Raw genomic sequence first — 17,490 nt, 5'->3', positions numbered from 1 at the left:
AGCTGCACAAAAATATTTTTAATGTCCTTACTCTCTAAGCTTTTTTCTATAGTACTGTTTTTTTTTCTTAACTTTTAAAACTTTGTTAATCCCAGAACTTTGGGAGGCCGAGGTGGGTGGATCATGAGGTCAGGAGATTGAGACCATCCTGGCTAACATGGTGAAACCCCGTCTCTACTAAAAATACAAAAAATTAGCCAGGCATGGTGGCACATGCCTGTAGTCCCAGCTACTCCAGAGGCTGAGGCAGGATAATGGCATGAACCCGGGAGGCGGAGCTTGCAGTGAGCCGAGATCGCGCCACTGCACTCCAGCCTGGGCGACAGAGCGAGACTCCGTCTCAAAAAAAAAAAAGAAACAAAAAAAAGGTTTGTTAACAATTAAGACATGCGCACATTAACCTAGCCCTACATAAAGTCAGTATCAGCAATATCATGGCTTTCTAACCCCACATCTTGTCGCACTGGATACTCTTCAGGGGCAGTAACATCCATGGAGCTATCATCTCCTATGATAACAATGCCTTCTTCTGGAATACTTCCAGAAGGACTTACCTAAGGCTGTTTACAGTTGACTTTTTCTTTCTTTCTTTTTTTTTTTTTTTTTTGTTAAAGACAAGATCTCATTCTGTTACCCAGGCTGGAGTGCAGTGGCACCATCATGGCTCACTGCAACCTCAACCTTCCAGGCTCAAGCGATCCTCCCACCTCAGCCTCCCAAGTAGTTGGGACTATAGGCGTGTGCTACCACGCCCAGCTAATTTTTTAAATTTTTTTGAGGAGACGAGGTCAAACTCTGTTGCTTAGGCTGGGCTTCAACTGGCCTCAAGTGAGCCTCCTGCCTTGGCCTCCCAAAGTGCTGAGATTACAGGTGTGAGCCACCACCTGTGAGTCAATTTTTTTTTTAATGTAAGTGGAAGGAGTATACTCTAGTGATAAAAGGTATAGTTAAGTACATAAAACAGTTACATAGTCATTTATTATCATTACCAAGTATAGTATTCTATAGAGTACATAAATGTATTTGCTCTAGTTTTATATGACTGGTAACACTGAGTTTATTTACATCAGCATAACTGCAGACTCCTGAGTAATGCATTGCACTAAGGCCTTAGGATGGCTGTGATGTCACTAGGGAATACAGATTTTTCAGCTTCTTCATAATCTTATGGGACAACTGTTTATATAACAGTTTTTTGTTTTTTTTTTTTTTGAGACAGAGTCTTGCTCTGTTGCCCAGGCTGGAGTGCAGTGGCTTGATCTCGGCTCACTGCAAGCTCCGCCTCCCGGGTTCACGCCATTCTCCTGCCTCAGCCTCCCAAGTAGCTGGGACTGCAGGTGCCCGCCACCAGGCCTGGCTAATTTTTTTTGTATTTTTAGTAAAGACGGGGTTTCTCCGTGTTAGCCAGGATGGTTTTGATCTCCTGACCTCATGATCCACCTGCCTCAGCCTCCCAAAGTGTTGGGATTACAGGCGTGAGCCACCGCTCCCAACTAGTTGACTGTTCTTATGTGGCACATGACTATATATCTGCTGCTGAAGTAGTGTCAGATTCTGGAAAGCTAACATATGGCAGTCCTAAATAAATTTAGTTGTTTACTAAATATTAATTTTATAAATACATATTTTATTGCACTTTGCACATACTGCATTTTTTACAAATTGAGTTTGTGGCAATCCCATGTCAAGAAAGTTGATCAGTGCCATTTTTCCACCAGCATACGCTAACATGTCTGTCACATTTTGGTAATTCTTGCAGTATTTCAAACTTTTAAATTATGTATCTATCATGGTGATCAGTGCTCTTTGGTATTACTATTGTAATTGTTTTGGGGTGCCACGAGCCACACCCATATAAGATGATGAACTTAATCAGTAAATGTTGTGTGTGTTCCAGCTGCTCCACCAACTGGCTATTCCCCTTTTTTCTCCCTCTTTCTGGGCCTCCCTATTCTCTGACAGTATTGAAATTAGGCTAATTAGTAACCTTACAGTGGCCTCTAAGTGTTCAAGTGGAAATCAGAGTTCCCCGTCTTTTATCCAAAAGCTGTAAGTATGTAAGTTTAGTGAGGAAGGCATGTGGACAGCTGAGACAGGCCTGAAGCTAGGCCTCTTGCACCAGTTAGCCAACTCGTGAATGCAAAGGAAAAGTTATTGATGGAAATTAAAAGTGCTGCTCTAGTAAACACACAAAGGATAATAGGAAAGCAAAGCAGCCAGTTGCTTATGTGTAGAAAGTTTGAGTGGTTTAGATAGAAGATCAAACTAGCTACAAAATTCCCTTAAGCCAAAGTGTAATCCAGAGCAAGCCCTAACTCCCTTCAGTTCTGTGAAGTCTGAGGGAGATGATAAAGCTGCAGGAGAAAAGCTGGAAGCCAGCAGAGATTTATTCATGAGGTTTAGGGAAAGAATCTGTCTCTGTAACATAAAAGGGCAAGGTGAAGCAACAAGTGCTGATGTAGGAGCTGCAATAAGTTATCCAGAAGATTTAGCTAAGAGCACTGACAAAGGTGGTTTATTAGTCCATTTTGCATTCTATAAAGGAATACTTGAGACTGGGTAATTTATAAAGAAAAGAGGCTTATTTGGCTCATGGTTCTGCAAACTGTGTGGGCATGGCACCAGCATCTGCTTGGCTTTTAGTGTGGTCTCAAGGTTTTACTCATGGCAGAAGGCAGAGTGGGAGCAGGCATATCAGTCACATGGAGGGAGAAGGGAGCAAGAGTAAGGAGGTCCCAGACTATTTTAACAACCAAATATCATGTGAACCCACTACCTTGGGTAGGGTACCAAGCCATTCATGAGGAATCTGCCCCCATGACCCAAAGACTTCCCATTCGACCCCACTTCCAACATTGGGGATCAAATTTCAACATAGGATTTGGAGGGACAAACATCTAAACTATCAGATGACTACACTAAACAACATATTTTCAGATGAAACATGGCCCGCTGTTGGAAGAAGATACCATCTAGGATTTTGATAGCCAGAGAAGAGACATCAATGCCTGGCATCAAAGGATAGGCTAACTCTCTTATTAGGGGTTAATGCAACTGGTGAGTGTAAGTTGAAGCCAATGCATATTTACCATATCAAAGATCCTAGGGCTCCTAAGAATTATGCTAAATCTACTCTGCCTGTGCTGTGTAATTGAAACAACAAAACCTGGATGACAACACATCTATTTACAGCATGGTTTACTGAACATTTTAAGCCCGTTGTTGAGACCTCTTGCTTGGGGACAAAACGATTATTTTCAAAACAACACTGCTCATTAACAATGCATCTGGTCACCCAAGAGCTCTAATGAGATGTGCATAGAGATTAATGTTGTTCTGATGCTTGATAATACAATGTCCATTCTGCAGCCCATGGATCAAGGAGGCATTTTGACTTTCCAGTCTCATTATTTAAGAAATACCTTTCATATGGCTATAGCTATCATAGTCATTCCTCAGATAGATCTGGGTAAAGTAAATTGTAAACCTTTTGGAAAAGGTTCACCATTCTAGATGACATTAAGAACATTTGTTGAGTTTCAAGTCAAGGCTAATTTGGGGGAGAAAAACCATTTGTGATTTACAGGAGGAGGTCCAAATATTAACATGAATAGGAGTTTAGAGAAAGTTGATTCCAGCCCCCATGGATAACTTTGAGGGGTTCAGGACTTCAGTGGAGGAAGGAACTACAAATGTGGTGGAAATAGAAAGAGAACTAAAATTATAAGTGGAGTATGAAGATGTGACTGAATTACTGCAATATCTTATGCTCAAACTCGAATGGATGAGGAGTTGCTTCTTGTGGATGCGCAAAGAAAGTGGTTTCTTTTTTTCTTCTTCTTCTTTTTTGAGACAGTCTTGCTCTGTCACCCACTCTGGAGTGCAGTGGCACAATCTCAGCCCACTGCAACTTCAGCCTCCTGCGATAAAGCAATTCTCCTGCCTCGGTCTCCCGAGTAGCTGGGACTACAGGCATGTGCCACCACACCCAGCTAATTTTTTGTATTTTTAGTAGAGATGGGGTTTCACCGTGTTGGCAAGGATGGTCTTGAGCTCCTGACCTAGTGATCTGCACCCCTCGGCCTCCCGAAGTGCTGGGCTTACAGGTGTAAGCCACCACACCTGGCAAAAGTGGTTTCTTGAGTTGGAATCTACTCTTGGTGAAGATACTGTGCACATTTTTAAGATTACAGAATAATTTAGAATATTACATAAACTTAGTTGATAAAGCAGCAGTGAAATTTGAGAGGATTGACTCCCATTTTGAAAATTCTGCAGTTAGAATGCTATCAAAAACATTGCATGCCACAGAGAAATCTTTCGTTAAAGGAATAGTCAATCGATGAGGCAAACTTCATTGTTGTCTTATTTTAAGAAATTGCTACAACCACCCCAGCCTTCACTACTCATCACCCTGATCAGTCAGTAGCCATTAACATTGAGGCAAAGACCTGTTAACACCACCTAAAAGATTATGACTTTCTGAAGACTCAGCAGATTGTTATTTGTTAGCAATTTTTTTTTAAGTAGGTATGTTGTTTTTATTGTCATAATGCTGTTGCACACTTAATAGGCTATAGTGTAGTGTAAACATAACTTTTGTATGCACTGGGAAACCAAAAACGTGTGTGACTCACTTTACATTCTCCTCCTCACCCTCCCAGGTAGCTGGGACTACAAGAGCGTGCTGCCATGCCTAGCTATGTTTTAAAAATTTTTAGTAGACGTGAGGCCTCACTATGTTGCTCAAGCTGGTCTTGAACTCCTGGCCTTAAGTGATCCTCCTGCCTCAGCCTCCTAAAAGTGCTGGGATTATAGGGATGAGCCACCACACCTGGCCTGTGTTGGATTTCTTTTTCCTCTTTGGTTTCTGTATATACTAGGTTTAGTTGATGTCTGCCAAGAGTTAGAAAATTATCCTATCACTTTTCTCCTATAGGAGAAACTGATGCAGGGATGAGAGAATGGGATAAGTAAAAAGCATGTTCATAGTGTAATATACTTCAGTAATATTGGAATATTTGATACCCTGGGAAACATTTCAACCTATGTGTATGTAAATCCTGATTGCAGATAAATTGAAATATTTATTATGTGTAAATGCTAATTGGTTTAAATACCTATACCAGCAGATTTCTAAACCCCAGACAGTATCTCTGGTTTTTTATTTTTGTTTTGTTTTGAGACAGGTTCTTGGCTCTGTCGCCCAGGCTGGGGTACAGTGGCATGATCTCAGCTCACTGCAACCTCCATCTGGGTTCACGCCACTCTCCTGTCTCAGCCTCCCAAGTAGCTGGGACTACAGGCGCCCGCCACCACACCCGGCTAATTTTTTGTATTTTTAGTAGACACGGGGTTTCACCATGTTAGCCAGGATGGTCTCGATCTCCTGACCTTGTGATCCGCCCACCTCGGCCTCCCAAAGTGCTAGGATTACAGGCATGAGCCGCCTTCTGGTAACCGTCATTCTATTCTCTGTCTCCATGAGTTGCCCACTGGTATTCGTCATTCTATTCTGTCTCCATGAGTTCTTTTGAGTCCGTTTTTTTTTTTTAAAGCTGTCACATTTGAGAACATGTGATAGTTGTCTTTTTGTGCCTGGTGTATTTCACTTAATGTGATGTTCTGCAGTTCCATCTATATTGTTGCAAATGACAAGATTTAATTCTTTTTTTTTTTTAATGGCTGAATAATACTCCATTGTGTATATGTAGCACAGTTTCTTTGTCCATTCATTTATGGATGGATACTTAGGTCAATTCCGTATCTTGGCTATTGTGAATAGTGCTGCGAGTGCAGATTATCTCTTTGATATACTAGTTTCCTTTAACTTGGATATATACCCAGCAGTGGGATTGTTGGATCATATTGTGGTTCTACTTTTAGTTTTTGTGAGAAACCTCAATGATGTTCTCCATGATGGCTGTACTAATTGATATTCCCACCAACAACAGTGTACAAGGATTCTCCTTTCTCTACATCCTCACCAGCATCCATTATTGCCTTTTTGATAAAAGCCATTTTCACTGGGGGTTGGAGTACTTTTTATGTTCTGGATATTAATCGCTTATCACATATATAATTTGTGGATATTTTCTCCCATCCTGTAGGTTGACCTTTTACTCTGTTGATTACATTCTTTGATGCATAAAAGTTTTTACATTTGATGTAGTCCTGTTTGTCTGTTTTTGCTTCCGTGTCCTGTGCTTTTAGTGTCGTATCTGATAAATCATTGTCAAATCTCATGTCCTGAAATTGTTTTCTTCTAAAATTTTTATAGTTTTGGGTGTTATACTTTGGTCTTTAATCCATTTAGAGTTAATTTTTGTATATGGTTCAAGATAAGGGTTCATTCTTTTTCATGTGGATATCCAGTTTTCCAAAACCATTTAATGAAGAGACTGTCCTTTTCCCATTGAGTGGTCTTGAAATCCTTGTTGAAGATCGTTTGATCATATATGGTAGTTTATTTCTGGGCCCTGTGTTCACGTCCATGGTCTATATTGTCTGTCTTTATTACAATATTACAGACCACAGGCTCTTTGGTTTCCCATGTAATGGAAATTAACACGGAGCCAAGCAGATTTCCCAGACAGGACTTTTATTTCAGGGCTTGTGCTTGAGCGCAAGGGAAACAGTGGAGGTGAGGCTCAAGGATCCTCCTCCTGGCTTCCCGGAAAAAGCCAGTAGGAATTTTTTTTATTAGGCAAAGCGCAGGAATTGACATGGGGTAAGGTATGCAGGCTGGGCTGGGCAAAGCACCTGCAGGGTAGGGTACGCAAGGCAGCATATCTGGTTGCGATGATTACCTTGAGTAGTGGTCTGGCCGGTGGCAACAATGCTGTAAATCAGTTATTTCGCATTCCTTCCTGAGGTGGACTCTGCAACCTTGGTTTGATTTTGGATATCCTAAGAGCAATTCCTGGAATTCTTTAAAAGGTATGGTTACCTATTATGAGAGCACCGAAGAATGGCTGTTTTCTTTGTGTGACTAAAGCCTCAGGATTAGCATGTGTAACATCAGCGAGGTAGTCTTGTGGATTTTGTGAAGAGAAGAAAAAAATATATAAGTGAAGGAGAAACTACCTCCCACCTCCTGTTCTCTCTCACCAGTGCCACATTGTTTTCATTACTGTACTTTTGTATTAAGTTTTAAAATCAGAAAGCTTGAGACCTCCAACTTTTTTGTTGTTTTTAAAGATTATTTTGGCATTTTGAGGTTCCTTGAGATTCCATATGAATTTTAGGATGGGTTTTCTATTTCTGCAAAAAATGTCTTTGGGATTTAGATAGAGGTTATATTGAATCTGTAGGTTGCTTAGAATAGTATTGACATCCCAACAATATTTAGTCTTGTAGTCCATGTACGTGGGATATTTTTCCATTTCTGTTTTCTTTCTTTCGGTACTATTTTGTAGTTTCCATGTGCACATCTTTTACCTTGGTTCATTCCTAAGTATTTTATTCTTTTTGATGCTATTATAAATGAAATTGTTTTCTTACTTTTCAGATTGTTCATTATTAGTGCCTAGAAACACATTTTTTTGTGTTGATTTTTGTATCCTGGTACTTGGCTAAATTTGCTCTAACAGCTTTTGGCTGAATCTTCACTGTTATTTACATGTAAGATTGTATCATCTGCAAACATGATTTTTTTACTTTATTATGTTGTAGTTTCGTTTTAGTCTTAGTTTGTTGAGTGTTTTTATCTGCAGCTGGCTTTTTTTGTTATAGTACTTTGGAACTAAATAATCCAGAATTGTTTTGTATTGCTTAAGCTGTAAAATATTTGTTAAGACTTTTTTTTTTTTTTTTTTAAATGAGATAGTCTTGCTTTGTTGGTCAGGCTGGAGTGCAGTGGTGCCATCATAGCTCATTGCAGCCTTGAACTCCTGGGCTCAAGTGATCCTCCCACCTCAGCCTCCTGAGTAGCTGGGACTACAGCTGTGTGCAACCACACCCAGCTGACTTTTTAAATTTTTAGTAGAGATGAAGTCTCAGTATGTTGCCCAGGCTGGTCTCGAACTCCTGGGCTCAAGTAATCCTCCTGCCTTGGCCTCCTAAAGTGTTGGGACTACAGGCGTGAGCCACTGTGTCCAGCCAAGACAATTTTTTAGGAAGATAGCACATAGAAGAACACTACAGAATGGCAAATACAGTCTAGCAGCACATCACACAATACTTACTGAGGAGAGCATTAATCTAGGAATGCAAGTAATCATTCAGCGTTTAATATAGTTTACCATGTTACTAGGTAAAATGATCTTATTTTTGCTTTTTAGTAAATAGACATTTGCTAAAATTTAAAGTTCACTCTTTATTTCTATTTGGAGTTTAGAAACTGTTACTTCCTTAACATGTCAGTTTTTCAAACGAAAGGCCAGAATCTTTTTTTTTTTTTTTTTTTTTTTTTTTTTTTTTTTTTGAGACAGAGGGCTCTGTCAACCAGGCTGGAATTCAGTGGCAAGATCTTAGCTCACTGCAACCTCTGCCTCCCAGGTTCAAGCAATTCTCGTGCTTCAGCCTCCCAGGTAGCTGGAATTACAGGCGTGTGCCACCATGCCCGGGTAATTTTTGTATTTTTAGTAGGGATGGGATTTTGCTGTGTTGGCCAGTCTGGTCTTGAACTCCTGACCTCAAGTCATCTGCCCGCCTTGGCCTCCCAAAGTGCTGGGATTACAGGTGTGAACCACTGTGCCCAGCCCAGAATCATATTTAATGGTGAAACATTAGAAGCAATCTTATTAAAGTTGGGAATAAGGTAGAAGTCCATCACCACCACTTCTAGATATTAAGAATGTAATTAGTTATGGGGATGTGGTAATGTGTTAGAATAAGAAAACTCTAGCAATTGACACAAAGTTAATATTGAAAAATACCTAACGACTCTCTTATTTAAGCAGTAGTCAGAAAACACGAAAGAAGAAAGGATCCCATTTGTAATATCAAACAATTGGGAGGTGGAGGCTGCAGTGAGCGAAGATTGCGCCACTGCACTCTAGCCTGGGCGACAGAGTGAGACTGTCTCAAAAAAAAAAAAAAAAGGAAAAAAAAATTATGTACTTTAACAAGTGTGTGACACTCTAAAAGAAGAAGTTCTCTTAAGTTCCACTGAGGGACATAAAGGAGATCTGAACCAAAGGAAAGGTGGGTAGGAAGGCAGTGTTGGGAATGCTATCAGTTCTTTTTAAAAATCTTAAATTCAGTGTGATCCTAGTCAAAATAATTTTAAGGGCTCTTTTAGGAACTTTGAACATATTCCAGATAGCTGCTTTAAAGTCTTGTAATGCTAAATGTTTTAACGTCTTTGTCTGCTACCTTTGGTTAAAGTTTCTAACACCTACTCTCCCCCACCCACTACCCCCGTGCATCGATCACAGTTTTCTTTTTTCTATACATTGAGTTTTTACTATATTGGCATTTTGAATGATAATGTGTAGAGACTCTTGGTTCTGTCATCTTCCTCTGAAGAGTGTTGGTTCTTGTTTTTAGCAGGCAGTTCAGTTAATGATAATTTTGAACTTCTGTAGATGTAGTTTTGTGCTGTATTAATGTATATTTGTGGGAAGTCCAGTGTGTTTCCTAAGCCTCCCAGTGTGGTGGGCCTTAGCCTCCAAGCTCTGTCTCCCCCGTGGCTTTTTAGGAGAGATCTGTAGTAGGTCTTATTTTAGTTATATACTTATTCCTTATTTTTAAGGGCGAACCTTTTGGTACATCAGCTGAATGCCATTAGTAATGAGATCTTTAAATTCTGGCAGCCCTAAAACTTGAGAGTCCTCAGCATTGTTTTTTCCCCTAGCATGGTACGCTGTCTAGTATCTCTGTTTTCTCAACTCCATAGCAGCTGCTGCGTAAGGCTTAAGTGGTCTTTGATATAGGTATGTGCAGCCTCTCTGCTCACTGGACACTCCCTTGTGGATTTCTGGGAGACCCTCTCTGCACAGTTCCCTACTCTGCAGTGTCCTAAATTCTGATTTCTTCCCGCTCTGTTTTACTTGACTCTAGGTCTCTGTTCAAGGTCTGAAAATGTTCCTAGACAGAGAGCTGGGTAATCGTAGGGCTCACCTTGTGAGTTTTTTTTTTTTGTGCTGTTTTCCACTGTCTGAAAGCAGTAGCTTCATATTTTTTCTCCAGTCTTATAATTGTTTACAGTAGAAGGACTGGTCTGGTCCCACTTATTCCATTCTAACTGGAAGCCTCTTTTTGGGAACTTTAGAAACAATTCTAAAGTTTTTGAAAATGCCCCTGAAGACAAATTCTGAAAAATGATTTATTTTAATAATTTAATATTTTAATAACGGGAAGGTGGGGTGGAGTAACTTCAACACGCATTAAATTTATTCTAAAGCATAATATTTAAAACATTTGGTACTCGTGCAGAAGTATAAAGATACATCATTAGAGAAAGAGAGGAATAAAGACTCTCGGAATTTAGTATGGTTTAGTATGTGGTAACAGTGGCTTCTCAATCATTGATGAAAGGATGGCTTATTTAAGAGATTACCTTAGGTTATAAACAGGTTAACCATTTGGAAAACAGTGAAGCCGAATCCTTTCTTTACTCCCGCATCATAACTAATTTCAGATGGGAGTCAAGATTAGACATATTGAAATAAAAGCAACAGTATCAAAATACGGGTAAAACTTATTTTTTATGGTCTCAGAATGACAGGACTATAAGGCACAAGTTACTTTCTGTATTACAAAATACACCATCAAAAAAGTGAATGGGTTTAATCAACTGGCAAAAAATAGTTGTATTTCAGCTGTTGTATCGTATCACATCACTCTTACTGGTTTAAAATAATTAGCTCTTATTTAAATTAATTTTAGTTAGTTGAAACTTTGTTTTGCCTAGGAGTATGTTATATTGGGCTTATTATGGGATGCCCCAGTGATTTGAATTGAAGCTATTATATACTGTAATGTGTTTTCTTAAAGTAAAAACCATTTGTGGTAGTGTATCGCTCTAAGTTGTATATTCATAATATTAATGCTTTTCTTTTAAGAACCTTCAACAACTAGTACTGCTTCAAATTATCCAGATGTGTTAACAAGGCCTTCTCTTCATCGGAGCCATCTGAATTTTTCCATGTTGGAATCCCCTGCATTACACTGTCAGCCATCTACATCCTCGGCATTCCCAATTGGCAGTTCGGGATTTTCCCTGGTAAAGGAAATTAAAGATTCTACCTCTCAGCATGATGATGATAACATCTCAACTACCAGTGGTTTTTCTTCAAGAGCTTCTGATAAAGGTATTCTTGACATGTGGTAGTACATAATTTGGGTAGTAACATTAAATTGTATGGGTTTTTTTTCTGACATGGTTGTAATTTTTATTTTCTATTTATAAAAATCTAGGCTCTTGTATTGGTGTTATTACTATGGATTATGTAATTTTGTTTCAGATATAACTGTTTCAAAGAACACTTCATTGCCACCTCTGTGGTCCCCAGAAGCTGAACGTTCTCACTCACTCTCACAGCACACTGCCACCAGCTCAAAAAAACCAGCATTCAACTTGTCTGCCTTTGGAACACTTTCCCCTGTGAGTACTAACTGGGTTGGATTTAATCACATTAGTTTTGAGTGTTTATTGCTTATAATTTTTTTTTTTTTCCTGAGACAAGAGTCTTTTGCTGTTGCCCAGGCTTGAGTGTGTAGCAGCACGATCTTAACTCACTGCAACCTCCACCTCCTGGGTTCATATGGCTTATAATTTATCATTGTGTTTCTGTGCAGTCACTTGGGAATTCTTCAATCCTTAAAACCAGTCAGCTTGGAGATTCTCCTTTTTATCCTGGAAAAACAACATACGGTGGGGCAGCAGCTGCTGTAAGACAGTCTAAACTACGAAATACACCTTATCAGGTAGGTTCCAATAGAAGGGTTGATGATCTTTTTTTTTCTTTTTTTTTTACACTTTAACTGGATAATAAATTACTTTGTGCTCAAAAAAATAGTTTTGATTTATTTTTTATTTTTCTTTTATTTATATTTTTTCAAGATGGAGTCTTGGCTCTGTCGCCCAGGCTGGAGTGCGGTGGCACGATCTCGGACCACACTGCAACCTCCGTCTCCTGGTTTCAAGCGATTCTCCTGCCTTAGCCTCCCAAGTAGCTGGGAGTACAGGCACATGCCACCACGCCCAGCTAATTTTTTGTATTTTTAGTAGAGACGGGTTTCACTGTGTTGGCCAGGATGGTCTTGATCTCTTGATCTCGTGATGCGCCCACCTCGGCCTCCCAAAGTGTTAGGATTACAGGCGTGAGCCACTGCACCCGGCCAGTAGTTTTGATTTAATATTGTTCTTTGGGAAAACAACAGCTATGGGTTATATTTTTTTCATTTAGGGTATATAAACATTATTTTAGACCTAAGTGAATGTTTTATGTATTAGATATGTGCGTGTATCTCAAGAAATGTGATTCTTTTTTTAAAATGACGTATAAATTACACATACTACAATTTTTCATTGTTTTAGAGTATTTGAGCTTTAACAAAACATATTATTATGTATATAACCACTTCTACAATCAAATATTGATCAGACATTTTCATCACCCCAAAACGTTACCTTATGTATCTCTTGAGTCAACCCTTCTCCTACCACCCTCTGGCAACCACTGATCTGTTTTCTTTCTCTGTAGTTTTGGCCTTTCCAGAATGTCATATACGTTTAGTCATATGCAACCTTTTGAGTCTGGCTTATTCTACTTAGCATAATGCATTTGAGATCCATCTGTTTTTGCATCTTTTAATAGTTCCTTTTTATTGCTGAGTAGTATGGTTAGTACAGTTGGTTTATTATTCACTAGTGAAAAGACACTGAGTTGTTTCCAGTTTCTGGCAATTATGAATGAAGCTGCTATGAATGTTTTTTGTGAGCATTCATTTTCATCTCAGGTAAATACAAATACCTAGGAGTTGAATTGATGGGTCATATGGTAAGTATACAGTAAACTTTATAATAAACTGCCAAACTGTTTTCCAGAGTGGCTGGTACCAGGTTTCATTCTGACTGGTAATATAAGAGTTGCTGTTCATCCTTGTCAGCACTTGGTGGTGTCAGGTTTTTTGTTTGTTTTTGCTATTCTAGTAGGCATGTAGTGGTAACCCCAACTTGTGATTTTGATTTGTACTTCTGTAATGACTAATGATGTTGAATGTCTTTTCATGTGTTTATTTGGTGCTTATTTGCTATCAGCCTATCTTTTGGTGAAATATCTTCTTTGGTGAAGTGTCTGTTCAAATCTTCCACCCATTTAAACATTGGGTTATTTTCTTATTAATAAATTTTGAGAGAGTTCATTTTTCAGGGTACAAATACTTAGTTATATGTTTTGCGAATATTTTCTCCCGTTCTCTGGTGTATCTTAACAGTGTCTTTTGAAGAGCAGAAGTTGTTATTTTTTTTTTCTCTGAGACAGGTCTTGTGCTGTCGCCCAGGCTTGAGTGCAGTGGCGCACCCTCCACCTCCTTGGGTTCAAGCAATTCTCTGCCTCAGCCTCCTGAGTAGCTGAGATTACAGGTGCCTGCCACCACACCTGGCTGATTGTATTTTTAGTAGAGACGGAGTTTCTCGCCATCTTAGCCAGGCTGGTCTCGAACTCTTGACCTTGTGATTCACCCGCCTTGGCCTCCCAAAGTGCTGGGATTACAGGCGTGAGCCACCGCGCCCGGCCAGAAGTTTTACTTTTGATGACATCTTTTGTGTGTGCGTGTGCATGTGTGTGTATTCTTAATGGTTTCATGCTTTTGGTGTCGTATCTGAGACATTTTTACTATTATAATCCCATGTCACAAAGATTTTGTCTTATGTTTTCTTCTACAAGTTTTATAGTTTTAGGTTTTAATTTATGCCTATGATTCATTTTGAGTAGATTTTTGTGTGTGGTATGAGGTATTGGTCAAGGCTCATTGTATTTTCTAAATTAAAAAGTTTTTTTAAAAAATGAAAGGTAGGAGTCTTACTACGTTGCTCAGGCTGATCCTGAACTCCTGGGCTCAAGCAATCCTCCTGCCTCAGCCTCCCAAAGTTCTGAGATTACAGGTGTGCCTGGCCAAGGTTTTTTGTTTTTTGTTTTTTTAACATATGGGTGTGCAATTGTTCTAGTGTTATTTGTTAAAAAGACTGTTCTTTGTTTATTGAATAGCTTTTGCACCGTCTTTGTTTTGTGTTTTTGTTTGAGACAGGGCCTTGCTCTGTCACACAGGTTGGAGTGCAGTGGCACGATCATGGCTCACTGCAACCAGAACCTCCTGGGCTCAAGTGATCCTCCCACTTTAGCCTCCCGAGTAGCTGGGACCACAGGCGTGTGCCACCATTCCCAGCTAAATTTTTTTTTTTGGTAGCGACAGGGTCTCACTAAGTTGCCTAGGCTGGTGTTGTACTCCTGGGCTCAAGCGATCCTCCTGTGTTGGCTTCCCAAAGTGTTCGGATTACAAGCATGAACCACCAGGCCTGGCCTGCACCTTTGTTGAAATCCAGTTCACATGGCTTTATTTCTGGACTTTCGACCATCCCTCCCCCCACCCACCCATTGATCTGTGTGTCTTTCCTTTTGCCAACTGCACTGTCTTGATTGCCATAGGCTTCCGGTAGGTCTTAAAATTAGGTGATGTGAGTAGTCCAATTTTGTTCTTTTTCAAGCTTGTTGTGGCTTTTTTAGGTCCTTTGCTTTTCTATAAAAATCTAAGATTGGCTTGTTTCTACAGTCTGCTAGGATTTTGATTGGAATTGCTTTTTTTATTTTTGAGATGGGATCTTGCTCTGTTGCCCAAGCTGAAGTGCTGTGGCATGATCTTGGTTCACTGCAACCTCCACCTCCCAGGTTCACACAATTTTCCTGCCTCAGCCTCCCAAGCAGCTGGGACTACAGGCACACACCACCATGCCCCACTAATTTTTGTATTTTTAGTAGAGACAGGGTTTTACCATGTTGGCCAGGCTGGTCTCGAACTCCTGACCTCAGGTGATCCGCCCACCTTGGCCTCCCAAAAGTGCTGGTATTATAGGTATGAGCCAGCATGCCCAGCCATGATTGAGATTGCATTTGAGTCTAAAGACCAATCTGGGGAGAATAGGCATCTTAACAAAATTGAGTCTTCCAAACCATGAACATGGTATATCTTCCCATTTAGGTGGTTTATAAATTTTTTTCATCAGTGTTTTGTAGTGTTCAGCATACAGATCTCGAACATATTTTGTTAGACTTATTTGTTAGACTTTTGTTATTTGGTATTAGTCAAGAATATGTAGCCTGAATAACTTTATCTTTTCAGTGAATTGAGTTCATAATTTAAAATACGTTCCAGCAAAGAAGCTTCAGGCTCAGATAGCTTCCCTGGTGAATCCTACCAAACGTTTAAGAAAGAAATAATACCAATTCTACACAAACTCTTATGTATAGTAGGAGAGTAGGGAACACTTCCCAGTACCTTTTATGAGGCCAACGTTATTACCCCGAGACCAAAATCAGACAAAGACATTAGAAGATAGCAACAGACTATTATTCCTCATGAATTATAGACACAAACCTTCTCAACAAAAATATTTGTAAATGGAATCCAACAAATTTAAAAAGGAAACTGCATCATGATCAAGTGGGGTTTATCCTCGGAAGGCAAGGTTGACTCAACATATGAAAATTAATGGGATTAGACCGGGTGTGGTGGCTCATGCCTGTAATCCCAGCACTTTGGAAGGCCTTAGATCACCTGAGGTCAGGAGTTCGAGACCAGCCTGGCCAACATGGTGAAACCCTATCTCTACTAAAAATACAAAAATTAGCCAGTTGCAGTTGCACGTGCCTGTAATCCCAGCTACTCGGGAGGCTGAGGCAGGAGAATCGTTTGAACCTGGGAGGCGGAGGTTGCAGTGAGCCGAGATTGTGCCACCGCACTCCAGCCTGGGCAACAGACTGAGACTCTGTCTAAAAAAAAATAAATAAATAAAAAATTAATGGGATTTACCATGTAAATAATCTAAAGAGTACTATATGAACATCTCTATAGATACATAAAATATTTTTTAAAAATCCAACATTTAGTCATGATAAAAACTTTTGAACAAACCTAGGTATAGTTGAGATCCTTCTACCTGATAAAGTGCATTTACAAAAAAATCATCTGGCATCATACTTAATGGTATGAGGAAGCAAGCAAGGATGTCTGCTATCACTGCTACTGTTTAACATCATACTGCAGGTGCTAGCCAGTGCAGTAGGCACAGAAATCAATGCATGCAGATTGGAAAGGGTATTATTCCTGTAATATTTTTCCTGTACACAGATAACATGCTTATCTACGTAGAAAAATCCAAAGAAAATACAAAAAAAGCCACCACAACTAATAAGCGAGTTTAACAGGGTCACAGGATACAAGGTCAATATACAAAAGTCAGTTGTATTTATATACATATATTGGCAGCAGTGACTATGAAATGCCTATATTTGAAGATTTTTGTCTTGTTTTTAGATGTTGTACTTGCTTTCCTGATTATTCTCCCATATATAATTAACAGTAATTATGAGACTTATTTCTGAGTGTTGGTGGAGGACAGTATTCTGTTATTAACGAAGGGGTTAACAGAATGGTGTAAGTATGTAGAGAGCTTTTTCTAAAGCTTAAGCTAGCGTGTAGTACTTTTTTTTTTTTTTTTTTGAGAAAGAGTCTCGCTCTGTTGCCCAGGCTGGAGTAGAGTGGTGCAGTCTCGGCTCACCACAACCTCCGCCTCCTGGGTTCAAAGCAGTTCTCCTGCCTCAGCCTGTCGAGTAGCTGGGACTGCAGGCACACACTGCCACGCCTGGCTGATTTTTTGTATTTTAATACAGATGGGGTTTCACCATGTTGCCCAGGCTGGTCTTGAACTCCTGAGCTCAGGCAGTCCGCCCTCCTCACACCTCCCAAAGTGCTGGGATTACAGACATGAGCCACCATGCCCGGCCCATACTTTTCTTTAAAATGGTGCATGCTGTCTTATCATTCTTTTGTTATTGTAAAGGTAATTTCTCAATCAGAGAATTGGATTTCCAGTAAAGGCATCAAGAAAAAAATTGAACTTTTAATGATACCACCCAAAGATAAATTGCTGTTAACGCATTAAATCCTGTTTTACTTTGGACATCCATTCTATCTTGTAAATATTTTCACTGCATGAAATATGTGCCTTAGATTTTATGTTGCAACAAATAATATAGGGTTTACTTTACAGGCACCAGTTAGAAGACAAATGAAAGCTAAGCAACTCAGTGCCCAATCTTACGGTGTGACCAGTTCAACAGCTCGGCGAATATTGCAGTCTTTAGAGAAGATGTCAAGCCCTTTAGCGGTAAATTTTTAAAATCACGATTAATACAGGAGTGTAACAAAACTTGATATTATTGAAAAATCTTAATTTTGTTATTTTTTCAACATTAACAGGATGCAAAAAGAATTCCATCCATTGTTTCTTCTCCTCTGAATTCTGTAAGTTGAGATTTAAAC

At 39.5% G+C, this 17,490-nt stretch overlaps 1 protein-coding gene across 11 annotated transcripts in view; it reads left to right on the top strand.

Moving 5' to 3' along the window:
* NUP153 (nucleoporin 153) overlaps positions 1–17,490 on the top strand; it is a 92,293-nt gene that overhangs the window by 21,557 nt on the left and 53,246 nt on the right. For 7 of the 11 annotated variants that reach the window (XM_063812801.1, XM_009450561.5, XM_054685613.2 and 4 more), the window contains exons 3-7: positions 11,010–11,258; positions 11,412–11,551; positions 11,746–11,874; positions 17,219–17,335; positions 17,428–17,472. In XM_063812801.1, the coding sequence (XP_063668871.1) occupies positions 11,010–11,258; positions 11,412–11,551; positions 11,746–11,874; positions 17,219–17,335; positions 17,428–17,472 (680 nt within the window). The remainder of the gene's footprint in view (positions 1–11,009; positions 11,259–11,411; positions 11,552–11,745; positions 11,875–17,218; positions 17,336–17,427; positions 17,473–17,490) is intronic. The other 4 variants (XM_009450562.5, XM_054685614.2, XM_063812802.1 and 1 more) reach the window with 2 other exon arrangements.

The sequence above is a fragment of the Pan troglodytes genome, chromosome 5, assembly GCF_028858775.2.
Source record: "Pan troglodytes isolate AG18354 chromosome 5, NHGRI_mPanTro3-v2.0_pri, whole genome shotgun sequence".
Lineage (NCBI taxonomy): Eukaryota > Metazoa > Chordata > Mammalia > Primates > Hominidae > Pan > Pan troglodytes.
Note: the sequence above shows the minus strand (reverse complement) of the source record. Positions and strands in the feature narration are given on the sequence as shown.